General features: G+C 43.7%; 1 protein-coding gene and 1 pseudogene across 1 annotated transcript; both read right to left on the bottom strand.

The window, feature by feature from the left end:
- Positions 1 to 1694: 1694 nt before the first annotated feature.
- LOC143272211 (PAT complex subunit CCDC47 pseudogene) lies at positions 1695 to 4565 on the bottom strand (annotated as a pseudogene).
- Positions 4566 to 24985: 20420 nt separating this feature from the next.
- Positions 24986 to 26320, bottom strand: LOC143272317 (ubiquitin-like-conjugating enzyme ATG3). Its single transcript, XM_076566559.1, has one exon. The coding sequence runs from the start codon at positions 26082 to 26084 to the stop codon at positions 25140 to 25142; it is 945 nt and encodes a 314-aa protein (XP_076422674.1). The 5' UTR covers positions 26085 to 26320; the 3' UTR covers positions 24986 to 25139.
- Positions 26321 to 27895: the final 1575 nt, after the last annotated feature.

Below are 27895 nucleotides of genomic sequence, written 5' to 3'. Positions count from 1 at the left end.
CCAGAAGAGTGTTCATAGGAACAAGACACATTTTCTTTTTTTTTTCAGATTTTTTTTATTTTTTTGTTTCAAATTTATTTTTTATGTGCATTGATGTTTTGCCTGAATGTATGCCTGTGTGAGGGTGCCAGATCCCCTGGAGCTGGAGTGACAGACAGGTGTGAGCTGCCATGTGGGTGCTGGGAATTGAACCCGGGTTCTTTGGAATAACAGCGAGTGCTCTTAACTGCTGAGCCATCTCTCCAGCCCCTTTGGGTGATTTTCTTAATCAAGCAAACATAAACAAAACACGAGAAAAGCTGGCAAACCTTCCCACATGGTGAAGAGAAGAGAGAGGGGGTAGTCCATGCCAGCACCCTCCTCTGTCACCCTGTTCTCCCTCTACTCTCTCCTTCTTCCAAATTGTTTTTGCTTCTTTTTTTTTTTCTTTCCAACTTAAGGTCACCACTACTGTTTATTGGTAGCAAGATTCCTCAGTCTGAGAGAGCTAGGGTTGGGAAGGGCCCCAGCCCTGTGCCCTTTGGGAGTCCCTCAGCTACTGCTGCTGCATTTTAACAGGTTCCGGCTAAGCAAACATACCTCTGAAGGCGTCACTTTGGGGACCCTGAATGAGGCAGTTGTCTCCCCCAGTCTCACTGAATACATAAACGTCCCCTCCCCATGTCAGATCAGGTCACTTTGGTGTGGACTCCCTTCTCCAGGTGATCACTGTTGGTGATACAGGTTTCAAACAATCAGGAAGGTGAAGGCAATGGCGTCACATCAGTGTGTCTGCCGTGTCCGCTCACCGTCCTCGAGAGCTCTTTTGTCATCAACGGGCAGCCTAATCCTAGGAAGGAGCTGACTGGTTTTCCACCCCTGTTTTATCAGAGAGAGACTTTTCTACCCTTTCCAAGCTTTGAACGGTTTGAAACTGACAAAGCAGAGTTTCAAATCCAGACCTGTCCCAGTCATACACTCCCTGCATGAGGCGTCCTGCTGAAGGATTTGCTTATGCTATCTCTAAGTCTTGCCAAAACATGGCAAGAGGCATTGATGTCCCTTTTTTCTAACTGTGACAAATGAGGCTCAGAGGAGCTAAGGGACTGGTACAGGGATAAATCTAAAAACGTGATAGAGCTATTATTTAAAATAAGGACATTCATGTTCTTACAATACTCCTGCTTGTTGTTCTTTTTTATTTTCTTTTTTATTTTCTCCTTTAAATTTTTAAAATATTTTTCAATTATAAGCATATATAACACTAAAATTTTGTCTTTTATAGCCTTTTAATTATAAAAGCAACACACCAAATAGAAGCTTCCTACAAAACATCAAACAATGTGGATGTTGAATTGCTATTATAATAAAGAGAAGAGATTATAAAAGCGGTGTTATTGCATATTCAGCTTTACTTTATTTATTTACTTATTTTTTTTGCTATTGCTGGCAATTCTTTCAGAGAGATGTCGGGTAGGTCTGTGTCAGGATTTCTCTTTTTCACATGAAGAACCTGGTAAGTAGTACAAGTGGTGGCCATGATTGGTCTACATTGAAAGATCAAGTAACTCACTCCATCTGCTTCTGGAGTCTGCAGACACTAGGGCAGTCAGTGTGAGTTTCAAGTATGTCTCCGGGAGGCAAGCTTCTCTTGACTCTCCTGTACAAACATGGTAGCCTATAGGTTAGTGAGCACACAGAGCTGTAGCAGCAGGTCAAAGGTGGAAGCAAGGGCTGGCGGCCACTTTGCAAAGGCTGTAGTCATTGCTTTGCTTGTTGAGACGACCTACTTGAACGCAGTTGGAAGTGCAGCCCATCACTTCAGGGAGGGTACTGCGGTACGAGTGTGAAGAGGAAGGTCGCATGGCATCTGTGGGCAGGAGGCAGGGAGAGGCAAACACTGGTGCTCAGCTTGCTTTCTCCTTTTTATCCCATTTGGGACCCCACTCCTTTGATGGTACAAATCCAGGGTAAGCCTTCTGTCTTCAATTAAATCTTCTGAAACCACTCTCATAGACACAGCTAGAGGTTTGTTTCACTGGTGGTTTCAAATCTGATAACAAAGATTAGTAACAAAGAATAGTAACCATCACAAAGGCCCTGAGACCCTGAGTTGGACCACAGCTGGACACAGAGGCCATGTGCAAGTGAGGGAACAGGGATAATTTTACTGGAAGTTCTACTCACAAAAGTATTGGAAGTGTTAGGATAAACCAGCAAGGGATGGTGGGATTGGAAAGTATCCATGACAGTGAGAGTTACCAGCTTAGGCTCAAAGCAGCAAGAGCAGGTGATAGTTACAGAAAGCCTGAGGGAGGGAAGGAGGAAGGGAGAGAGGATGAGAGTGGGGGGAGAGCACTTACGAAGGGGCCTCCCAGAGGGCGTCTGCTGCCTGTAGATAACACAACAGTCATAACCGGGCCATAGCCATGCCACAGAGGCATTAGAGAATCAATCCCCAGGTGACTTTCTTCCCACCCTCTGGTCTTCTATTAGTGCCATAAGAAAGAATAAAATGATTTGCTATCAAGAGTGGCCCCATACCTCGACTGGGCAACACAGTAGAGCTGGCCCTGATGGTGTAGGTGTGGATGAACAGACCTTGAGGATGTGAAAGCAGAAGAACTGGCCCCGCCCCTTGCTCATTGCTGCAAAGGGTGAACTAGCCAGGGCAATGCTGGAGAGCTCACCCTGGTGGGGAAGACAGGGGAGAGCTGGTGGACTGACCCACCCTGCAACTACCCAGGCCCAGAACCAGGGTTAAGCATTGGCCCACCCCAACATCCATCCCATCTGTGATCTTCTGAAGCACAGGTTGGGGGTTAGGTCCTGGAAACCCAGGGCTACACAGGACAGCAACGAGATGTCCAGGAAAAGTCCCAGTGAGGGCTCAGTGCCTACTCTATGATAGTGTAGCAGAGACCAGGGCCTTGAACCAAACCAATGATTCTTTGCAATGAACGTCTGCATGTAAAGATGTATGGATAAAGGGGTTTACTGGGTGACTCACTGTGTCACACTGCAGCTTCCATGATGAGATCCCCCCCCCTTTTTTTTCCTTTTTCCTTTTTTATCTTAATTTTTTTGGGGGGGTTGTAGGGGCAGAGGGCAGATTCAATGGGAGGGGAGATGGGTGGGATTGGGATGCATGATGTGAAAGACACAAAAAATAATAAAAAAAAAAGAAAAGAAAGTTAAAAAAGTGTTTGCCATCTTCACCTACTATAATAATTTTCATTCTTAATTTAGAGGGTTCAGTATTGTTCCTAGAATCTTCCATGAATATACAGTATCCCAACACCCATAGATTTCCTCCTGTAATATTGCCATCAGCACCTCCCACATACAAAATATGTACGGTACCATGTTCTAAGTCTCTGAAATTCATTACATACAATGTTCTAGGTTTCACCTTTTCCACAAGTCTAATGTGGACACAAAAGAACAAAATCAAGCAGTGTTTATTGTGCAGTTCTGATGGATGTTTGTGTGATCTTGAATTAGAGCTAGTCTCCATGGTTATTCCAACTGCCCAGGTTAAACAAAAGAGGAACAACCTTTCTAGAAATTTTGTTCGTTAAACACCAAACAAAGCACTGATGATTCATGTTACAATCTAAAGACATTTTTAAACGACACATACTTTACATACCATCCCTTGTATAAAGTCATTTGGTTATCTGGGAGGAGATAACTGAAGTAGTTCTTTCAATGTATTTACAACCTTTGTAAAGCTCCATACCCAGAGAAGAGGGTGAAGCAAGGATGTCTTAGTCACTAGGAATCTGTGAACTCTAAGATGAGAAACGGACTCACACTTTCCCCATTTCCCGTGGACACAGAGCTTACCGTGGCATGAAGGCTCCGATCTCTGGGGTGGCTTCAACGGATTTCACATAGATTTGTTTCATTTCCATTTGCTTCCTCTCCAGCTTCTTTTGTTCTCTCTTCAAAGCAGCTTCCCCCAGCCTCCCCTGCGTCTCAGGATCTTCTCCTTCACGATCCACTCTTTCTTGGCTCCTTCCTTCTTCCCATGCTGAGGCTCTGCAGCCTCCTGACCCTGTGCTTGTGTCAGCTCCAAGTTCTCCTCCACTCCTGCCCAGTTCTTGTCTGCATTTTGTTTACCTTCTCTGCTGAGTCGGAACGTTTTTGGCTTTATCCATAGGACGCGTCCCAGTGTTCACCAGGGCAGCAAAGCTTCCATGTCTTTGAGAAAGTGTTACCTGAGCCAGGCACATTAAATGTAAGCAGTAGTGCCCTCTTCATGTCAGGGAGTTTTAAAGGTTACCTTCCTCTTTGCATAATCTTTGAACCATGGATGGATTCAATCTTGTCAGCATAGTGTATAAGGAAGTGAATCATCTTCGTACCCATTGTTCCCTCTGTGACTTCTGCTTCTGACAGGATGGCTAAAGAGTCTGGCAGTCCATACTTTGCTCCAGACTTAGGTTTATCATTACAAAACTAACCACCTCCTGCATCTCTTCCTGTAGTTTCACCAAAGCTTTATGAGTGCCAACAGCAAACACACATGTACCCCTGTGCTCATCACCCATGGTTATTTTAACCCCAATGGTGTAGTTCATGATATAGGCAAGCAGACCAGTTAACATCAAAATTTCTAGATAACTCTTCCGACTCTTCTAGAGGTGTGCGAGAATATCAACACTTGTTATTGGGTCTTTATTTTTGCTAGAGGAAGTATATGATTTGTCTTCCCAACCCTCAAGTTCTTCATCATCACATGGCTCACTCTTAGTATCTCCATCTTCAAAGTCTCCTCCTTGGTTTTTATCCTGCCCTTCTACCTCCACAGTGTTCTTGTCTTCATCGTCTTCAGTGATTATCACTTGCTAAGGAGATTCCGTAACAGACTCTTCCAACCACCCTCAAACTCAGCAAAGTCATCATACTCTACCATGTCTTGCCCATCCTTGAAATCATGAAACCTGGCCTCAGGAGACACGACTAAACACAACGAGGACAGCACATAAAGCACAGGAGGCTTTAATTGCCCCTTCAAAATCAGCTGCACCGAGGCTGCAACATGTCTGGGGCTCCTGAGACTGTTGCAGGACAGCCAGGGCTATGTAGAGAAACCCTGTCTCAAAAACAAACAAACAAACAAGCAAACCCTAACAACAACAAAACAAAAATTATGCTCATCAAGGTTCACTCTATGATGCAATGGCCTATAGTTTTTGAGGCACACACAGTGTCACATCTGTTATAACACAGAATGACTTTCCTGCTTTGAAAATCGAGTGTCTCCTATTTATCTCCACTGGCTATTTTCTTACTGACTGTATTGTTTTGCCTTTTCTAGAATGTTGCATAACTGGAATCATGAAATACGTGAACTTTTAAAGTTGTGTGTTGGTTTCTTTTCTCCTTATTGGGGCAAAAACAATGTGAGAAAGGGAAGGATTGTTTGGGCTTACAGTTTGAAGGTGCAGCCCAACATGGTGGGGTTGGAGTGTGAAACAGTGGCCACGTTGCATCTGCATTCAGGAAGCACAGATAGATGCATGCTGGTGCTCAGCTCACTTTCTCCCAGGCGGTGGAATGGTGCCACCAACATTTGGAGAGGGTCTTCCTGCTTCAGTGTTACTAGTCTAGAAACTCACTCATAGACATGCCCAGAAGTTTGTTTCCATAGTGATCCTAGATTCCATAAAATTAATAATCACTATTAATCACTACAACTAGCTTTTTTCACACAGGAACATTAAATTTCCTTCATGTATTTTGTGGTTTGATAGGTGATTTTTTTAATCCCTGAGTATTATTCCAGACTATGGATGTACCTGAGCATATTTATCCATTCCCCTATTGAAAGACATCTGGGCTGATTCAGGTTTTTGACAACTGTGCATAAACTTGCTGTCATCACTTATGTGCAGGGTTCTGTGTGAACATAGCTTCAAATCAGTTGGATAAATGCCCCAGAGTCTGATTCCTAGGTAACATGAAAATATGTTTAGACTTGCAAGAGACTGACAAACTTGCAAGAGATTTAATCCAAAGTGATTAAACCAGTTTGCATCCCCATAAGCAGTGAATGATAGTTCCGATTACCCTGAGGCTTCCCTCTTCATTTCAACCCCTTAGCTCACAACACAAAGAAAAGCTCCCAGTCCATGTCCTTGGCTATAGAAGGCAATTTCTCTATAAGAAGAGGTAGTGGCCGTGACACAGGTACTTCTCAGGATCTGCTATATCGAGGGCTTGAGGGACACAAGTTCACAATGAACACCAGGAGTGTAACATGAATCCTAATTGATTTAAATGATAAAAACCCAGAGCCAGATATCGGGGTAAATGCTGAAAGATCAGTAAAGGAGCCAGCCACTAAAGAGACTTCTTACCTCTATTAAATCCTCAGGCTGAAGGGGTCGGGCTCCTGTCTTCTCCCACCTTATACTCCTCTCTCTGCCCAGCCATATCACTTCCTGTCTCCACCTCCCTAGTGCTGGAATTAAAGGTGTGAGGCTCCACTGCCTGGCTCTGTTTCTCTTTTAGATTGGCTCAATCTGATGTAGCCCAGGGTGGCCTTGAACTCCTGATCTTCCTGCTTCCTCCTCCCAAGTGTTGGGATTAAAGGTGTATGCCACCACTGCCTGGCCTCTATGGCTAACTAGTGGCTGGCTCTGCCCTCTGATCTTTGGGCAATCTTTATTTGTTAGAGTACAAACAAAATATGACCACACAGGAGCTGTGATATTTTCACTATATAGGAAGAATGTGTACAGACCACGCAAGAAGATACTTGGAGTTCTTATTCACAAACAGTGGTTCTGTGATATAGAAAAGGATCTTCACTGAGTAACACTTAAACTGGACATATGTAACATGAATCCCAAGATTTCCTTGGGGACACAGCAATCACAACATGTTAACCAGCCTTTGAGGTGTGCATATGTGACATAGTAGAGAACCAGGGGACTTACCAGCCTGTCATTTGCTAACATTTAAGTGTTGAGCTTGCACTCACTGAGCTAGAAGCTACCATTCCCACGGCTCCAGGAATGATGGCGGATACCTACTTACCCATAAGCCATCACTGTCTACACACACACACACACACACACACACACACACACACACACACACACGTACACATATTGGCTGGCTAGCAAAAGAGAAAAAGCTGAGTGACAATTTCAACAGCAGACTCTGCATCCAAGGAGCCAGGCCAGTCAACCTGAGGGACTATAATTACTTTTTCAGGCTTATGCTAAATGACTACAAACAAGCTTTATGTAGATGGATCTGAGAGAGGGAATGGATTCCCTTGTGTGGAGGAAAAGATGGTGGGAGGTAGAGGAAGAAGCCCAGTGGTCGAACAGCCCTAGGCAGAGAGAGGCCGAGACGTCCCCATAACCAGAGCAGCTGCATCCCACACTCACCAGTTTCCAAAGCTTCCCTGTCATTTGGAGAGAAGACAGAACACATTTTCAGGACACAGTGGAATGCAAGCGATTGATGGGTCAACACGGCTGGCTGGGCTGGTGATTTTGTAATTACGAAGCAGATTTTTTAGACAGAATGGTTACCCCAACTGTGTAATTAAGAGGATCATTAAGGAATGTTGTCGGGCTGTGTATCACCCCAGGGCTAGTGCTACCACATGGTTACAATAGAGAAATGCAGTCAGGCTTCATCATAAGGCCATTGCTAATTAATTGAAACAAATATTTGCAATAGCAATTCCTATAGATGATATATTTGTAACAGTTGAATGCTGAGAGAGTCTTAATAGAGGGGCATGATCACTGGTGAAGGCAAGAAGAACACAGGTGTTGGGCCTCAGGTTAGAAGGAAACCAACAGGCCAGTTGAAATGAGATGGCCACAGTCCAGTTTTAGTTGCATTAAACTCTGTAGCACTGCTTGGGACCTTGTTTTATTCAGCATATCTCCTCTCAGATGGGTGTGGATAAATTAGAAAAGTTCTGGGAACTAGAAAGAAAGGGTGATTTGAGTTGGAAAATAGCACCAAAGAGGGAGGTAGAGAGAGAGAGAGAGAGAGAGAGAGAGAGAGAGAGAGAGAGAGAGAATTTAGCACAGTCTAAAGCCTGCATATTACATCCATAAAGATTTTCAAAATTGTGAGTGGTTTTCACGCTTTGTTCAAGAACAGAAGTTAGCCATTCCTACCTCTTCTGAACACAAAGGAGAAGCAGACCTCGATACAGAAGGAGGAATTTTAAGCACAAATGCTGATGCTCTACATTCTAAAATGGGAGAAGATTACATGGATATTTGATCTAATTCTTTCCAACATTTTAGAGCTGCAGAGAAGTTGTAGGACCCAGCGTAAGAGCCCTCCTGTCCCATACTTTTCCAGAAGTTTGCCAAGTGACTTTGAAAACTTCTGACCTTGAGCAAACAAACTTCAGCACTGGGCTTAAAGACAGCTCCCTGAGGAGGCTGGATCCTCAGAGATGCCCTGTCTGAGTATGGGTTGTCTTACCTGGTTAGCAAATTCAATCCAGGTTGACTCAGCTAACCGTGTTGTCATAGATAAAAAATGGCAGACCTGATGAAATGACCCTCACTGTTGCCTGTACTTCATGAGGCCTCGCAGTGTGCAAGGGGAGGTCCTGGGAACTGGCACATCTATCACTCCCGGGGCCTAATTATGAATCATTTCATTCCAGAAGGCATTTCCCTCTGCAGTTGGTGGCAAGGCAGAAAAACTTGTCACTGGTAACAGACAGCGATGAGCAATATTCTCAGTGTTCTTAAAAAGCTATATTCTTCCAGCTGCATCATGAAAAACCATAGCACCCTACCAAACAACTTCCCAGTTTGTCTGTTTTATTCAACTCTCTGTATTAAAGCCATTTTCACATTAAAGCAAAGATGTATGCATTAGAATATAGAATGAAAAATTCACATAAACAAGAAACCCAGAGACATCAAAGAAGTGTCTCCCTGACGAGGTTCTGGCAGAAGCTGCAGAATCTCAGCATTATGACTATTCTCCATCCGAGGAAAATTTTAGGCAAGACAATACAGAACTTTCTTTAAGCACACCAGTGTCCAGTGCAGACATATGTGCCATTTTGGAACTAAAAATGTAGCTAGTAAGACGGGGAAAATGGATTTTTATACATGTAACACATGAGTGTTTGGGGGGGGGGGGCGGTTCCCATGATCTGGAGCAGAAGTGAGTGAGAGGTGACTGATGAGGGAAAAATACTGGCTCCTTTTCCATTTAGTGAATTTCTCTTTAATGCCCCCCAAATATTTAAGGGTAAAGTTTTTCTCTAAACTCACTCACTGCAGTAGCCATAAGCCACATGTGGCTATTTAAACTTAAATTGATTGAAATGGGGCAGGTGTGTGTGTGTGTGTGTGTGTGTGTGTGTGTGTGTGTGTGTGTGTGCAGCTGTGTGGTTAACTTCAGGCATTGACTCTCTGTTGCTGTCCACTTTGTTTTCAGAGACAAGTGCTCACACTGGGACCTCAGCATTACCAATTGGGCTAAGCTGGTTGGCCAGCGGATTTGCCTGTCTCTGCCTCCCCAGTGCTGGATTGAAAAGCACATGTCACTTTTTTTATTATTATTATTGTTTGGTTCTTAGGATGCTGGGGATTGAACCTAGGGTGTCACAGATTACTAGAAAAGTGTTTTACCATTGTGCTATACCCCAGCCCTGTTTGTGGTTGTTTTACTTTGTGTTTTGAAACAGAGTCTCACCAAGTTGCCCAGGCTGGCCTTGAACTTGTGCTGCTCCTGTCCCAGCCTCTCTGGCAGATGGAATCACAGGCCTGTGCCTCCAGGCTTGTGGAGATTTCCCTGTCTCAGCAGTAGACAGAATGTGCATGATGTACAAAGAAAGGCACATGCTCCGGTTGTTTGTGCTTTGCCCCTGTGCTGGCTGGTCTTACATCGTCAACTCGACACAGGCTAGAGTCATCTGAAAAGACAGAACCTCAACTGAGAAAATGCCTCCATAAGGTCCAGCTGTAGGCAAGACTGTAGAGCATTTTCTTAGTGATCAGTGTGGGAGGGCCCAGCCCATGGTGGGTGGTGTCATCCCTGGGCTGGCGGTCCTGGGTTCTATAAGAAAGCAGGCTAAGCAAGCCATGGGGAGCAAGCCAGTGAGCAGTACCCTTCCACATGGCCTCTGCATCAGCTCCTGCCTCTGGGTGCCTGCCCTGCTTGAGTTCCTGTCCTGATTTCCTTTAGTGAGGACCAATGTTGTGGAAGCACAAGCCAAATAAACCCTTTCTTCCTCGACTTGCTTTGGTCATGGTGCGTCATCACAGCAACAGTGACCCCAACTAAGACAGTCCCCAGGGATTTGTGTGTTGAAGGCTTGGTCCTCCAGGCAGTGGTATTGAGTAGGACCTTCAATGGGTGGGGTCTTGTAGAAGGCCTTTAGGTTTCTGGAGGTATGTACTTGGAAAGGACTGGGATAAGTCTTGTAGGATCCCTGAGTTACTTATTTCTCAGGGGAGTATTGTTTGAACAAGCCTGACTGCTTCCCATGATATGTCCTCTTCTGCCCTCGTACTCCTACCATGTGGCACCAGCTACTGTGACATAACTTAGCTCAGGCCGTCACCAAAGCCAGTGTAACACTTTATAGACTCTCAGCCTCTAAAAACTGTAAGCTGTGTAAACCTCATTTCTTCATGCTCAAGTACAAAGTACAGCCTCAAGTATTTTGTTATAGTAGCAGAAAGTGCACTCAACCTGCTTTGGTGGAAGGCCAAGGATAATAAAGACTACATGTAAAGAAGCCTGGGGACTTACTCTGAGTGCCTTGCAACATTTCAACAAGATCTTAAGAATCCTGTAAAATTTCAAGTTCATCTTATACAGATGGAAACAGAACTTGAACATGGAAATTTACTGTCTTGGTGACCAGGTGAACAAAACAAGAATAGTTCTTTTGGTTGTCAGCCACTCCATGCTAGTTCCTTTAATGTGCCTGTGTCCTTCTCAGGGAAGATGATGAATTGTGTGCACTGGCCTGAGAGTTCCCCAAAAGATTGAAAAGCAAGATAATCTGCTTATGACTTGGCCATATGTGTCAGGATTTTAAAACTGTCCTCTGAACCAGAAATTCCTATGCTAATACTTTATCCAAAAAAAATCACTTAGAAACATTACATTAAGTAGGAAAAAGAAGGGCACACATTTTACACATATACATACAATCCCAGAACACTTGATTCATATTTATGACTGTTACAGAAATTGGAAGAAATACATAGTGACTATCACTTAGTGATAAGTTACACTAGTTTCCTACTTTAAGAATTTCATTTTTTTCTTTAATAAACATTACTTTTATGGTTGATAAAGCCTTGTTTTGCAGTGTGTTAGTAATACAACCAGGTACTTACTCATGCCAAGTGAACTCTGTACTATATACCTAGATCCTCAGCCTTTGGGTTTTGGTGACAGGGTTTCTTTATGTGGCTCAGGCTGCCCACAGATCTTCGGTCCTCCTGCCTCCATCCTTGGCTACAAGAATTCCAAGTATGGACCACCTTATCTGGCTAAGAAATCCATTGTTTTAAACATTAATGCCTGGTTTATTCAGTGATTTTTTTTTCCCCCGTTAGCACCGGTAGCCTCCCCTTCCTGTCATGGGTATACACACTCTGGTCTTTCCTTTGGTGACTGGGAGATTTAGATAGCATGGAAGTTTCCATATCCCCTTCGTTTTCTGAGTATGTATCTCTGAAGGTGAACCCAAACAGAGGAACGGCAATGAACAAGAAAGAGGTGACCTGACCAAGGAGATCCAGGAAGACACTGGTTGTCAATCTTCTCAAATGACTGGGAACAGATCTCCCTGCATAGTAATTAGCTGCTGTCAGGACGCAGCTTCACAGGCAGATGGCAGAAAGAACGGTGGCCTTCACTCATGTATCAGAAGGTACCTCCTGGGCTAATGGCTTGTGGAAGGTTCTTGGCATCTTGACCATAGATAGAGTGAAATAAAACCCAGCCTGTACCTGCAGGAGTGTGCAGGACAGTGCCCTCACGAGAGCCTTCAAAAGTCAAGGCAAATGCCCAGATCTCAAGCAACCTCATTTCTAACCACAGACATGCAATTCCAGGCTCATCTCTTCCCTGAGGTGACTTTAGGTTGAAGCTGATGGCCTTCACATTTTGAAAGCAATTGCTGATAGAATTGGGTTTTTGAAAACAGTTGCTGAAAGAATGTAACTTAGAACTGAGCAGTGGCTTCTGAGGTATTGAGAGAGCCCTTTACCTAACCAAGCTGACTCTTCCTCTGGCAGCTGTGGCATCAGTGGAGAGTAGGGCATGCTGCAGTGATGTGCTGTTCCCATTGAGAGCACGCTTTGCAGGCAGGACACGTAGCGCGGTGTTATACATCTCCCAGCTTGCCACATCCTGTTATGTTGTAGCCCATCAGCCTAAACCATGATAGAGGCGAATACAACCTGGGGTGATATGTAGCACTTTGTAATGCATCGTAGCATTTAAATCTACATCAGCAAAGTTGCACACATCAGCTTGGACACTGGATGCTTGGTATTCAGAGAATGTGATCTCATGTGCAGGAACTGCTAGCCGAGGGCAAAAATGCATCGGAGAGACAGCCTTGGTGTCAAATTCCATTGGAGAGTTCATCCTCTGCATTGCATTATTAGTCCTTTGCCAAAAACTCTACCGCCACTGTGTTCTTGAAAGGATCTGACAAATGAAAATTTTTGTGATGAGGATGTACCTCTAACATACTGTAGGATGGGCCATGTCCCCATAATATGTTAAAGCAATTAAGGTTGGGGAGATGGTTCAATCAGTAAGTCATGTGCTTGTCATAAGCACAAGGACCTTAGTTTGATCCTCCAAACCCATGTAAAAAGCTGGGCATGGTGGTGTGCACCAGTAGTTCCAGACCTGGGGAGTCAGAGACCAGAAGATCCATGTGGCTTCCTGGCCAGCCATTCTAGTCAAATCAGTGAGCTCCAGGTTCAGTGAGGGACTGGGCCTCAGCCTCAGAAAACACTGTGGAGATTGGTAGAGGAAGATGCTAGATATTGACCTCTGGTCTCTCTATACATGCCAGTCCATGTACACCCACACCATGTACACATGCATACAGACACACACACACACAGAAGCAAGCAGATGATAAAGTATAAGACTGCATTAATATCTGTTCAGAATCTTTTTTTTCTTGGTTTTTCGAGACAGGGTTTCTCTGTGTAGTTTTGGTACCTGTCCTGGATCTCGCTCTGTAGACCAGGCTGGCCTCGAACTCACAGAGATCCACCTGGCTCTGCCTCCCAAGTGCTGGGATTAAAGGCGAACCCCACCACCGCCTGACTTAAATTTAGAATCTTATCATCACTCCTCTAGTCAACAGATTTATAGACGTGAGACCACTGGAGAGCTGTGGTGATGACTGAATGACCCAAGGCCCTAAGCCAACCCTTTACCATAAAGGTTTGGCACCAGAATTTGGCCCTCCCCTCCTCCCATTGTTCCCTCCAAGGCTGGCAGTCACAAGAAAACTCATGTTCTCCAAACTGAACAATTCAAAGCCTTCATCCCCCAAAGACTAACAAGCTCTGGGGTGGGGCTCAGGGCAGCAGTTTCAAGTTGGTTGGGAACTCTGATTGGATCTTGTTAAGGAAAGGGAATTCCTGAGAGGAAGGCTTTCAGAACCCACAACCTCCCTCTCTCTTGCAGCTTGCTGCTCTATCATTTTTTAAAAATTTCATTTGGACGCAAGGGCAGTGGTGGTGCACACCTTTAATCCCAGCACTAGGAAGGCAGAGCTAGGTGAATCTCTGTGAGTTCAAGGCCAGCCTGGTCTACAGAGTGAGATCCAGGACAGGCTCCAAAACTACACAGAGAAACCCTGTCTCCAAAAACAAACAAACAAACAAACAAAAAATTTCATTTAGACATAATCCAGCACTTGAAAGGTAGAAGCAGGAGGATGGAAAATTCGAGGCCATTTCTCACTACATGGTGAGATCAAGACCAGCTTGAGTTACACAGTGAACCCTTATCTGGAGAAACCAGGGGCTTGGGATGTAGCTCAGTAGAAAAGCACTTGCCTAGTATGGGAAGGACCTTGGGTTCCAGCCCCTGCCCTGAAAAAGAAAAAAGCAGTGTTCTGAGTTTCTCCTAGTTCAGAGAACAAGGAAACCATCTGAGCAGAGGGGTCAAGGAGTCTTTTCTCAGGACACTCCCACAATCATTATTATTATTGGTGGTGGTGGTGGTGGTGGTGGTGATGGGTGGAGGTGGTGGTGGTGGTGGTGGGTGGAGGTGGAGGTGATGGTGGTGGTGGTGGTGGTGGTGGTGGTGTGTGCATGTGGTTTCAAGTGCCTGGCACAGGTGTGGTGGTCAAGGGACAGCTTTGTGGACTCCTACCTCTGTGTGGGTTCTGAGGGTCTAACTCAGGTCACCGGGTTTGTGCTGCAAGTTTACTTACTCACTGAGCCATTCACTGGCCCTGGGCGACTGTTATTTTATTAAGCCAAGTCAGAGTCCTCGAGTGGGTAAGTGGCATATATCCAGTGACTAATGGAAAGCAAGCCCAGAGCCGTGCGACAGCAGGTAACCCTCCATCAAATCCTCCCCAGCGTGACTAAAGCCACATCTTCCTTCTCAGTTCAGACCGTTTTGCTAGCACTACTACCCGAAAACAAAGAGGTATAGATGCGGCTGGCAGCAGCAGAGGTGTGGCGTCAGCGGAGGTGTGGCGTCAGCGGAGGTGTGGCGTCAGCTCTTCTCTCCCGCTTCGTCCCTTTCTCTCTATGGTGCCACCTGGCTGCCCGCCTTCATCTTTGCTTTCTCTGTACTCCGTGCCCACTCACCCCCGCCTCTCCAAGTGATCTGACAAATATGGCTATCTGGGCCCATTTTAATTATCCTTGGTTCCTGTATCTGGCCAAGAGTGCTAGTAGCCTTTAGCTCAAGTCTAATTAGTACCGTCCTCTGGTTGCCCACTCTCGTCCATGCACAGTGGCTAAGATGGCAAGACCTTCCAGAATGTTCTATATTCTTTTATTCTGTGACTACGGAATGTTCTCAGGAAAGCGGGCTGTGGGCGGATGTGTCACAGAGGGTGTCCTTCCCGCTCCCGTTTCTCTCCACTCTAATAACAATCCCTTCTCCTTCCCCCTCCCCCTTCTCCTCCTCCTCCCCCTCTCCCCCCTTCTCCTCTTTTTCCCCCTCCTCCCCCTCTCCCTCCTCCTTCCCCTCCTCCCCCTCCTCCTCCTCTAACCAACACTTGAAACAACTCTGAGCAGCTGTGAGAGAAAAGGCCTGGGGGCCAGACAGACTTCCTTTCAAACCCTGGCCCTGCCACTGTCAGTTCTATGACTTGATTTCTTGACTAAACCTCAGTTTCTTTATAAAAATAATGGAAAGAGCAGGTATTGCAAGGTTGTGACCATTTGTTTTGGTTTTTGAAGACAAGGTCTCATTCTGTAGCCCTGGCTGGCTTTGAACTCACAGAGTTCAGTTCCTCAGTGCTGGGGTTACCAGCATGTGATTTTGAGAAATAATTACTAATTTTGGAAAAATCCGCTGAAATTCAGGGTTCTACTTCATTGCTTTCTATATGCCCTCTGCTCACTTAATTCTGGTCTCTGGTTCTATCATTCCCTGGACGTTGTTTTCATAAAGGTTAAGTTTGAATTCTTGACTGTTAATGTTTATCCGAATTATATTTGACTTCTTTTCAGTACTGGCACTGTTAACACTCTCACCTTGAAATGGCTTTCTATCCTTCATCTAACGATGTATTTTAGTTTTACAAATCCACATTGGTTTCCTTACAATTATTTGAACATATCACTGAACTAGAGGATGTCATGAATCAATGCGATCATCACCATTGAAAAGTAATTACTCCTAACATGTTTCTCTTCTTTTCTTCAAAAAAAAAAAATCACTCTATGTTATAAAAAAGTTTTACTTGCTTGTGATGCAGACATTAATGTAGAAATGTAAATCTAAATTTCTCCATTCAGAAATTCTTTATTGTCTATGGCCATACCAACCTGCACATGCCTACTTTTGTCTGAAATCTTTTATTAAGGAAAGCATAAAAACAAACAAACAAACAAAAACCTCTTTGCTATCTGAGGCATCTTTTAAAAATGAATATGTGGAGGCCAGCGACTGAAGAAAAACACCTGATTTTGACCTCTGGCCTCCACACACGCACACACGCACTAACAAGTACATACACTCCAGCACACACGCACACACACATACACACACACACACACACACACACACACACACATAAATAAGTGCACTAAAAATGAAAATGTGAAACTGTGAAATAAATCAGAACATAATTTTAAATGCATTCACTCTATAGGTGCTATTTCAAATTAAAAGAATTAAACTTGGTTTTATTATCTTTAAAAGCATTTAAAAGCATTATTAACATTTTAACAAGTATCTTCATTTAATAGGAGCAGTTTCTAAGGGGCTCTCTAAAGCTAAGGAGTATACAAGACCACTCTGGTGATTAGAATCCTATGCTTCTGTTTTAGGCACTGGAAGCCCTCCGCCTCAGCAGCTTTCTTCCTCTGTCTCTTGATTTGTGTTAGTTGTGTTACTGTTTTTATAGCACTGTGGTTGCTCTGAATGTATCATAGACTTCACACTCAGGTGAGTTTTATACTCACTATGAGTCCTTAATTTGGCGATAGCCACTCCTAAATTTATTTATTCATTTATTTACTTATCGATTTGTTTATTTATTTATTTATTTATCTCAATGTGGAGTTGTTCCCGCTTCCTCAGTGGTGCTCGTGGGTCTCTGCTGTTTGACATCACTGTGTGCTGAGATGGCGTCTGAGACTCTGCTCTCAGGCTTGCGGGATGACACCATGTTCATAGTTTACCCTTACTATTACAGCTCTGATCATGTTTCTCCTCTAGTCTTCTAGCATTAAATGCTGTGGCAGAAAGTCTGGAACCAGCTTTCATTGCTATTCCTGACTAGATGAAAAAAAAAAATTAAAGTCCAGCCCTTGGGAGGCAGCGGCAGGTGGATCTCTGTGAGTTCAGGCCAGGCAGGTCTACAGAGCAAATTCTAAGCACCCAGATCTACATATTGACCCTATCTCAAAAGCAAGCAATCTACTTATCTATGTGCCTATAACTTAACTCATTTACCTCAACTAGATGGTCTTGATACTCAATGATCTGAACAATTGGGAGAATAAATATAAAATGCCCAGCACAGAACCCAGTATGGTGCTGACAAATACTGTTCTGAAGGGGAAATCCATCCTACAGACTGTTTTCCTCAATAAGACTTTATGGGCACATGGCCATGTTAGTTCATTTATATACAACCTGTGTCTCCCTTCCTTCCTTGATGGAAGAATTGAGTACTGTTGACAGCGACCACTCTAAAATCTTTACTCTCTCTTTTTTTCTAGAAAACGTTCATCAATCCTATCCCCAACCCTGTCTTATAGGCTCAGAAAAGCTGCCTATTAAAAGTCACTTTATATCTAATAGCCTGTTTTCTGTAACAGAGCTTTTTGTAACACATCTAGTTGCATGTCCCACCAACTATAACCACTTGACAAGAAGTTCACATGCATACCATAATTTCCACATTACATGGTATTGTCTTTCACAGATGAGCTTACATTGTTTACGGAGGCCTATTAACACTTAAGCAAGATGATGCTTCAATTTAAAACTATCTACATTCAGAAAGTGTCCCTATTACTTCCATAGCAGTCAGGTAGACCATGCCTGATTGCAAATATTTCCAGTTAATATCAACCATAGTATGGCTTTGGCTCTGTGTAATAGAGGTGGGGACCAAGCGTGACTATACACACCTGTAATCCCAGCTCTATGGAGGCAAAGGTAGGCAGATATCTGTGAGTTTAGGGCCTGCCTGTTCTACATGGTGTCAGGTAAAGCATAGCTACACAGTGAGTCCCTGTGTCCAAAAAAAAAAAAAAAAAGAAAAGAAAAAAAAAAGAAAAAGAAAAGTGGCGGTGACATTGCTTTTTATTTGAGTAAAGCTCTAAGAAATCAAATAAGCCTCCTAAAGGTCATTTGGAAATAGTAAGAATGTTACCGCTACTATGACTTTGAAATGCACTTGGACTGGACTCAGTCAGTCCTTCCTCTTGGGAAATGGGCAGCTCCTTGTATCAGGCATACCTGTGGAGATCATTTCCAGCTCCGTGAATTGCCATCTACATTCACTATCTCTCATGTACCAATTTGTAGAGAGTGATGAGGGTGGGGAGATAGGAGAAAGGATTAATAGTCTGCTTTCCAGTGACTGGGAGTGTGGAGAATAGATATTTAGCAGAGAGGGAGATAAGGAATGCCCACGCCTTCTGTGTGTTTGTACATGGGAGATATTATCAATTTCGATATCTGCTTGCCTTAGGTCAGTAAAAATTAGAGGCAGAAATTGTATTTAGCTCTGTGTTATCTTCTCTTTGCAACCTAGTGGTTGGCTAGCTAGCACAAAATATATCTTGTGGTAGGGAGATATTTGTGATTTACATAAGAAGCTCAAATGCAGGCTGGTCAGTTTCCTCTGCCACGGACAATACAGTAACTTCGAGCTTCCTAAGAGATAATACAACTTCAACATCAATACACCAAGCCTTGGACAAGTTTCTTAACCTGTTTCCTGATCCAGGTGATGAAATGGTAAGTCAACATCCTTTACCCACGGCCTATACACCTCCTTTGGCTCTAACTGCTCTTCATGGGTCATCCCATTTTATTCTTACATGCATAGAGGACACACATTGTTCATTTTCCTTCTTTGATGAGGAAACTGAGGGCTAGAGAGGCGCAAACCTTAGTAAGAGGCAACCCCGGACTTAAATTGCAGTTCAGCTCCAAAGCTTGCACTAATTGATAGAAGTCAATTTCTGTGGGTTTTATATAAAGTAAGTCTTCACCAAATGGGAGCCATATATTGGTGATCATGATGGAAATGACAATTAAAAACAACAAAAAACTATGATTTAGAAAAGGTCAAATGACAATCCCCAAAAGGATTTCTGTCCCCAGCAAACAATCCTCCTGCGAGAGAGAATTTCTTTACCTGAACTTGCATCTGACTTGAGACAAAGCTGATGTCCTTGTGCCAAAGTGCTGGTGAAATACAATTCTAGATTTGACTTTATGTAGAATCATAGACTGATAGGATGTAGAGTCAAGGAGAGAAACCTCTTGGTGTGCCTGTGAGTGTCTAGAGTAGTTAACGTGGTGGGAAGACCCGCTCTAATTGTAGGTGGCATCATTCGATGGAAAGGATAAAACGTGAGCTGGGTACCAGCCTTCATTGTCCTCTTCTTCCCGACTGGTTGCAATGTGACCAGTAGTTTCATGCTGCCGCCGCTGTGCTTTCCTGATACTATGGACTTCCTCTCAAACTGTAAGCCAAAGCAAACCCCTCCTTCCTTGAGCTGCTTTGATCAGGTATTTGGTAGAAACAAGGAGCAGAGTGACTAATGCAATGACTATCGTGTGCTCACAATGCCTGCTGTGTAGAAATTGGGAACCATTGCTTTTAACTGAGAAAGGCTTAGTTTTAGAGCTGGGGTCAAAAGTTTACAGACATTGTTGAGAAATGGTGGGAATGTCCCACCTCTAAGGTTCTAGTGCTGGGTTCTGTCTCTGTCCTAGCACAGGCAAATATGCAAAAGAGAGTTCAGGCTGAGGATGTAGTCCTCAGTTGTAAGATGATTACCTAACATGCAGATAGCTCTGGGTTTAATGCCCAACACTGCAATAACGGGAGAAAGAGATGGGGAGAGGAAAGGAGGGAGGAAATGAGAAAAGGACACAATCTATGAGTTGAAGAAAGAGATGCAGAAATCAAGGGGTAGGGTAAACAAAAGAGGTGGTACCTAAGCATCGGTAAGGCTTTGGCAGGGACTGTGAGATGCAGCATAGAAAGCTTTGGGAAAGTATGTTATGGTCTGAATGGGAAATGTTCCTCACAGGTTCATGTATTTGATCTTGTAGTACCAAGCTGACATCATGCTTTTAGGAGTCAATTCTCTCCTTCCACCATAAGGATTCTGGCCACAAGTTTGAACTCAGGCCACATGACCGCAAGCACCCACACTCACTGAGCCATCCTGCTGGCCAAGTGGTACTTTTTGGGGAAGTTGTGGAACTTTTAGGAAGTGGATCCTAGCTAGAGGAAGTGGATCACTGGGGAATGGGCCTTTAGGGGTACAGCCCAGGCCTGCGTCCTGTTTCCTGCTTTCTGACCTGTCCAGATGTGAGCAAGCAGCCTCATGCTTCTGTTGCCATAACCTCTAGCCACTCCTAATTTCTCCTCTGTTGAGTCATACTCTTTAGACTAGGAGACCAAATCAGTTCTTTGAAGTTGTTTTGTTGTTGTTGGAATTTGGTTACAGCCACAAGAAAAGTGACTGAAATGGTCAAGGGGATGATCAACACTTTTAAAGAGTAGGTGAAGACCAAAAAACCTAAAACACAAAAACTCCAACGGACATTCTTAATGGCATTCTTTACAATAGCACGAAAAGTAGAAGCAATCCAATGTTCCACCAGCAGATACATAGGCAAACAAGACGTGACACATACGTACAATGGGATTTTGTTCAGCCTTAAAAAGAAAATTCTGACTTTATCCTACAGTATGTTTAAACCTTGTTGAGATTATGATAATTGAAATAAGCCAGACACAAAAGAGCAAATGTTATATAATTCTATTTATGTGAGCCCTAAAGCTGTCAAAAGCAGAGACAGAGAGAGTAGGATGTTAGTTGCCAGGGGCTGGGGTAAAGGGTAATGGGGGGCGGGGATATTATTTACTAGATAGAGAGCTTAATTTTGTAAAGGTAAAAGAGTTCTGGATGTACATAGTGGTGAGGTGTACTGTCTTAATCAGTGTTCTATTGCTGTGAAGAGACACCAAGACCAAGGCAACTCTCTTAAAGGAAAACGTTTAACTGGGGCTGGCTTATAGATTCAGAGGTTTAGCCCATTATCATCATGGTGGGAAGAGTGGCAGCATGCAGGCAGACATGATGCTGGAGAAGGAGCACCAAAGTTCTACATCTGGATCTGCAGGCAGCAGAAAGAGGAAGGTAGTGGGCCTGGCTTGAACTTTTGAAACCCCAACACCCACTCCTAGTGACACACTTCCTCCAACAAGGCCACACCTACTCCAACAAGGCCACATCTCTTAATCCCTCTCAAGTTGTGCCACTCCCTAATGACCACATATTTAAATCTGTGAGCTTATGGGGACAATTCCTATTCAAACCCCTATGCACTTATTAATCCTGACACATACATTTAAAAGTGGCTAAAACAATAAGGTTTATATTATGTGTGTTTTACAACAATAAAGAAAATCTGACAATAAAGACAGTGGCCAAACATGGATGCATGTTTAATGGCAACAATTGTACTCTTGAGCATGCCCAATACATGCATGTAAGTGCATGTATGCCCACCAGTGCTGTCTGGGTGGAGAGGAAAAGGACCAAATGTAGAAAACTGAACCAAGCCATGCTCAACAATAGAGCTTACAAAGTTGCTCCAAGGAGCTTCCAGCAAAGGTGGGTAGTTATGTCTATGACAGGAGATGAGGATAGGGATCAAGGCACGTGAGTATTAAAAAACTGGTTGGCAGAAAGGAAGATGGACCCTTTCTTGACGAGGTCCACAACAGATAAGATCTGCTGAGAATGCCTACAATGTGCACAGAATACACAGAAAGCCTGTTTTACAAAAGGCCTACATAAGGCCCAATCTTTTAAGAATGGGTACCACAGAGCTTCTAGCCTTCTTCCCAAGTGCTGTCAACTTTCTCCCTCAAAAGGGTATTCTTTCTTTTTTCCTTTACTTCTTGTAAACAATGTACTAGATTTATTCATCTTATTTAATGTGTGAGTGTTTTCTCTGAATGTATGTATGTGCACCAAATGCATGCTTGGTGCCCACAGAGGTCAGGAGGCATCACATCCCTTGCAACTGGAGTTACGGATGGTTATGAACCACCTTGTAGAAGCTTGAAATAGAGCCCGGGTCCTCTGCAAGAGTAACAGGTGCTCTTAAACACTGAGCCATCTCTCCAGCCTCCAGAGTATTTTGTCCTCAAGCACTGTTCCTATCACTATCCATATGTCTCTTTCTAGTTCTTTTTTACAGGGCCCAAGAACCTGGCAATTGTGGATGCTCACTGGACCTGGATGTCAGATAATAACATCTAACCAGACACTTTCCAGAAAGACCCTTAGAGCCCAGTAGAGACTTGATGGAGGGTGTCATCGATAGTATTCTTGATGAGTAGACGTGGCTGGCAAAATGAGACCAGGGGGGACATAGGTCCATAGAGAAGCCCCCTTTAGGCTTGTAGAGACTTGAGTAGGTATGTGGAAGAGGCAGCTGTGCAGCTGCATCATGAATGCCTTCACACGTGTACAGAGTCAAAGTGGTCAGTCTCATGAAGTTGCACAGAGCCCATTTGTCTTAGTCACTGTTCCATTGCTGTGAAGAGACACCATGACCAAGGTGAGCTTATAAAAGAAAGCATTTAATTGGGGGCTTGCTTACAGTTTCAGAGGTTTAATCTTTTTTTCATCATGGCAGGAAACAAGGTGGCATGCATGTCCCTGGAGCAGTAGCTGAGAGCTACATTCTAGTTCACAGGCTGAAAGAGGGGCTCTGGGCTTCGCATGGGCTTTTGAAACCTTAAAGCCCACCCCTAGTGACATATTTCCTCCAACAAGGCCACATCTCCTAATCCTTCTAATCCTTTCAAATAGTTCCACTCCCTGGTGACTAAAGATTCAAATATATAAGCCATTCTTATTCAAATCCCCACACCACTAGAAGCCAAACCACCAGACTCTCATTGAGTCTGGTGAGCCCTCCACTGCTGGCAAATCAGAGCTCAATAGAACACTAGTCTCCCTACAATTAAACAGATAATTAAGAAATAAGAACATATTTTTCCAATATAAATTGATAACTACTGGTTGGTAATGGTAGCATCAGGGATAAATTGAGCAGTAATGTGCAAAGGAGGTTATTGCTATTATAAAAATAAGGATCTGTCTCTGCAACCAATCAATTCAGCAGATATATACCAACAATCAAATTGTTAAAAATGACTCCTATAAATTACCCAGCGCTCTGTCTAATGGTGTCAGAAGCAGCTGTGATACAATTTAGGGCTGATATAACCATACGTCGAGAGCACTTTTTCATCCTGATGTTTTCTGTTCCCTTCAGAGTGGTTGTAGAAGAGTCTTCAGCTTTGTTTAGTGCACCCATGTGGAAATAGAGTGTATCTCACTCCATGGGTTAGCCGAGTCACTTTTGGCTGACAATACTCAGGAATATACACATTTAATATGGGAAGAATCATTCCCTTTCACTCGATTGCTTCAGCTACAAGGTTGAGATAGCCTTAAATCTTTGTTAAGCCCTTTAACATACAAGGAAGTCTCTCTTTTCCATGAGTTGTGCTTCCTCCTGATAAGTGTGGAAAAGATCCACCAAGGGCTAGTTATAATCATGTATTTTCACTCTTGTCTCACAGCCATGCCAATGAAATCAGGGTGATCAAATACTTCTTCTTCATTGAAGATTTCATTCTTTCCATGCTGTCTATAAATACCTAATCATGAAGCCATGCTAGGATCTGTTGGTGGCCTTTTTTGTCCTTTGCATATTCATGTCAGATGGGGGGGAAAGTAGTCGAATGCTGGCTGGACTGAAAGCAATTTTCCCAGCTGGGAGTCAGGACACAATAGAAATCCATCCTTAACAGACCGATCCAAACTTCAGTCTACAGAATAGTTTGTCTAGTAAGTGTAGAAGGTACCCAAGCGGAGAGATGCTTTGCTCCAGACACAATCAGCATGACAGCAAAAGCATCAGCAGTAGCTACTGGACTTCTGTGTGTTAAGCTCTTTCCTCAGCATGGAGGAGGCCACAGAGCACACTGAGACAAATAGGTGCAGTCCCCATCTTCAAATAACTTATAGGAAGCATTACCAATGTCATACTCCTAACAAGACACATAGACACTCCATAAACAGCCAATGAATCAATCTAAGTGATGGGTAGTTTCATGGACCAGGGTTTGGTACTAACTATAGATTACTAATTGAATGCCTGCCAAATTGATTGATTTGATTTAATTATGAAATAGAGAGCTATCAGGTTTGGAATAATTTACTCTAAAACTTCAGTCTAAATTTAATTTAAGTCTAAAAAAAAATAGGAAGAGTCCAAGGGTCCAAGAAGGACAAACATTTTAATTTCTTGAATATCAAATACACAGATCTAGCCTGCCCCATGTGGAAACGGGTTTGCCAGGAGACACTGGCACATTCTCAGTGGCCTCTTCTTCCTTCTCTGGAGAAACAAGCATGTTCCTGTCTACTTTGCCAGCAGCTATATCCTATGGGTTTCTCAGTAAGTCAGAAGCCACCTCTACCCAGACCTGTAATCTACAGCTTGTAATTGAATTCTCAAATTTAATTCATTAAAAACTCACTTATTTTCTTTTTTCTCTCTTTTATGGAAAATAGATTTTTTTTCCCTCACTTAATATGTTCTGATCACCATTTCTCTGACCCTCCACTCCTCCCCGTTCCTCCGCACCTCATCTCTCATCTAGATCCACCCCCTTTCTGTCTCTTTTTAGAAAACAGACTTCTAAGGGATAATAATAAAATAAAATAAAACATAAACTAATACATCAGAATCGCATGAAACAAACAAATAAAAGGAAATGAGCCCAAGAAAAGTCACAAGAAACAGTTATGCACATAGAAACCCACTTGTTTGCACATTCAGAAATCCCATAAAACTGTAAACTGGAAGCCATAATATATACCTAAAGGACCTGTAGGGTAAAATGTGTGTGTGTGTGTGTGTGTGTGTGTGTGTGTGTGTGTGTGTGTGTAAATTAAATTAAATTAGAAATAAGATTTTTTTTTTTTCTTCACACTCATTTTTATTAAACAAATAAGGCTGGTAGTGGAACAGTTTTTATTTAATGCATAAACATATAAGTCCCTTTATTAGAGAAATTATACTTATTGGTAAATATGGTCAATGGTCACATCTATGTATTAATTCTTTAAAAATCAGAAGCAGTAATTAGGATACACTCTATGTCCTCTTCACTACATTGTAAAGTGTCTTGTGTAGTCATATTCTATTGTTGGAATGACAGCTTGTACAAATTTCAAAAAAATTAGAAGATACATATGAACGCCGAGCTCTCCCCCACCTTCTGCAACTGTCTCAATAATTTTCTTCATCACTTCAGCATGCCTGCATGGGTGAACTGAACACATAGGAGGTGGTGGGAGATGAGGATGGTTTTCAATGGTCACTGTTTTCTTCACATGATCTTGACTGATGTCTTCATACATGTGTTCAACTGTTAAAGGCTGCCGTTGCTCATCATAGCCAAACAACCATAGCCGTGGTGTCTGGTAATATTTGTCATAAGTGATGTACAGATCATAAGTTCTTGTTTGCAAAATAGCATCTTCACCTCCAGCATCAGCTTTAGTTTTACAAGCTTCCACTATTTTCCTCGTGTCTAGGGTAGCCTCATCTGTTTCCAACAATCCACTCTCTTCATATTCTTCCATGTCTGCAGCTTCCCCTTCATCTTCCTCTTCTTCCTCATCACACAGTGCTGAGCAATCTTGAAGTTTTATACTGTCCTTGCTTTCCAGTGTAATCTCCTTAACTGTTTCAGTAATTCCTGTAATGCCTGTGTTGTGGTATGTATCTACCCATCCCCCATCACCATCATCTTCTTCAATGATAGCTTCCAACTCATCTGAATATTCCATCTGTTTACATCGTTTGTAGCATGGAACATTTTTGGTTACCAAAAATTGTTTCCCTGTTGGTAGATATGCCTTCACTTTCAATTCTTCCCCTGTAGCCCATTGCCATGTCGGACAGTGGTGGACTAAGTGATCTCCAGCTGCCACAAACTCTTCTGGGGTGAGTACACCTGTCTCCTTAAATTTTGATTCCTTGAGGACCGGGGTCAGGTACTCGGCCACTTCCAGAGCCTTTCCCTTCACCGTGTTGATCACATTCTGCATCCTGGGGCTGGAGCAGCGGTGGGGCAGAGAGGGGGAAAGACAGTCGCGATCCGGGTCGGGGGACTCAAAAACCTGCCCGGGACGTGGCCGACTGGCATCGAGCCCCGCAGGCGGCACCCGCAGCGCCGGGGCGGGGGAGGGGCGGCGCCAGGCGGCGGCCGGGCCCAGCTGTCACCGGGCCGGCGGGAGACCCGAGGCCCAAGCCCCGCGGAACCAGGAGCCGGTGCGCGCGCAGCGCCCCTGAAGCTGCCTTTCGGTGTCCCCCCCCACCTCAGCTCCCCCGGACACCCCTTCCGGCTTCCCCCTTCCTCTTTTTCACTCCCTCCCCACAGCGCCGCCGCCGCCGCCGGCGCCACCTGGGCCTCACTAGAAATAAGATTTTTAAAAAACCAACATTATGAGCCAAAGAACCTCCAAAGATGCCATTGAGTTCATTTTCTGATGGCCATTTCCTGCTGAACATGCAGTCCACCCTCAAGAGTAGTTTGTTTCCCCAGTGACACTTCTTTGGAGAAAATTATATTTTCATTTGCAAGTGGTTATCAGTTGGAGATAGCATCTGGGTTAAGGATGGCAGCACTTTTCCTCTGCTCTAGGACCCCATCTGGTGCAGACCTAGGCAGGCCTTGTGATTTTATATGTATCTTGATCCTGTTTATTCAGAGGGCCTTTGTGGTTGTTGTCCTTCTTCCCCTCTGGCTCTTAGACTCTTTTGTCCTCCTCCTGAGCCCTGATGGGAGGGATCTGATGGAGACATCTCATTTAAGGCTGAGTGTTCCAAGGTCTCCCACTCTCTGTCTGTTGTCTGACTGTGGGTCTCTGTATTTGTTCTATCTGCTGAGAGAGGAAGCTTCTCTGATGGTGGCTGAGCAAGGCACTGATCTATGAGTATAGAGATGTCATTAGGAGTCATTTTAATGCTATGTTCTTTTGGTTGAACAATAGTATTTGGTTTTATCCTAGGTCCCTGGATATCTAGTCTCTAGTTCTTTCTTAGTCACCCAAGCAGTGTTGGGTACAGGTTCCATCTCATGGAGCGGGCCTTAAGTCAGATGTTGGTTGGTTACTGACATAGCTTCGTGCCACCATTGCGCTAGCATATCTTGCAGGCAGGACCCCATTGTAGATCAGAGGCTTTGTAGCTGGGTTAGTGTTTATGTTTCTCCTTTGGTAGCCTGCAGAGTATGTTCCTATACTAAAGATGCTAGCACAGAGGGCTGAAGGCTCTATGGAGGCATCAGCTTGACTTCTCCATGTTCAATGAGTAAAAACTCACTTATTTTCAACAACACCAGATTTCTGAATAATTCCCAACACCATGGGCAATTTAATGGAATGGGTTTTATTGTAATTTGTGATTTCCCAACGTACTTGATTGAGAGGTGCTGTTGTAGGCTTAGTCTGTCAGGGTATTGTTCCCTTGTCAAGTGACAACAAAAATCTTTATTGATGAAAATTGCTGGATGTCTCTTAAATATGGAGAAATACATTCTGGCATTGAGCCCCACAGGTGCTAGGCATTCACTAAGGTGCATAAAAATGATGTGTAGATGTGGTAGATGTTGTTGGTTGGTCTTTGGTCTTTTTTGCTCTCTTTGGGGGCGGGGGCTCGTCACCCAGCTCCCAAACAAATCACACAAAGAAGCTTTGGGAGGGGGCATTTGGAGCTGATGTTTTTCTTTTTTCTTTTTTTATTAAGAAATTTTTTGATTCACTTTACATACCAATCACATATTCCCCTCTCCCCTCCTCCTGCCTCTCCAGCCTCCCCCCACCCAGCCCACACCCCATTCCCTCCTACAAGAAGGTAA

The sequence above is a fragment of the Peromyscus maniculatus genome, chromosome 3 (assembly GCF_049852395.1).
Source record: "Peromyscus maniculatus bairdii isolate BWxNUB_F1_BW_parent chromosome 3, HU_Pman_BW_mat_3.1, whole genome shotgun sequence".
NCBI classification, from domain to species: domain Eukaryota; kingdom Metazoa; phylum Chordata; class Mammalia; order Rodentia; family Cricetidae; genus Peromyscus; species Peromyscus maniculatus.
Note: the sequence above shows the minus strand (reverse complement) of the source record. Positions and strands in the feature narration are given on the sequence as shown.

What these genes read in the sequence shown, in the direction of transcription:
- LOC143272317 (XM_076566559.1), bottom strand. Translation starts at nt 26,084, where the DNA reads ATGCAGAATGTGATCAACACGGTGAAGGGAAAGGCTCTGGAAGTGGCC.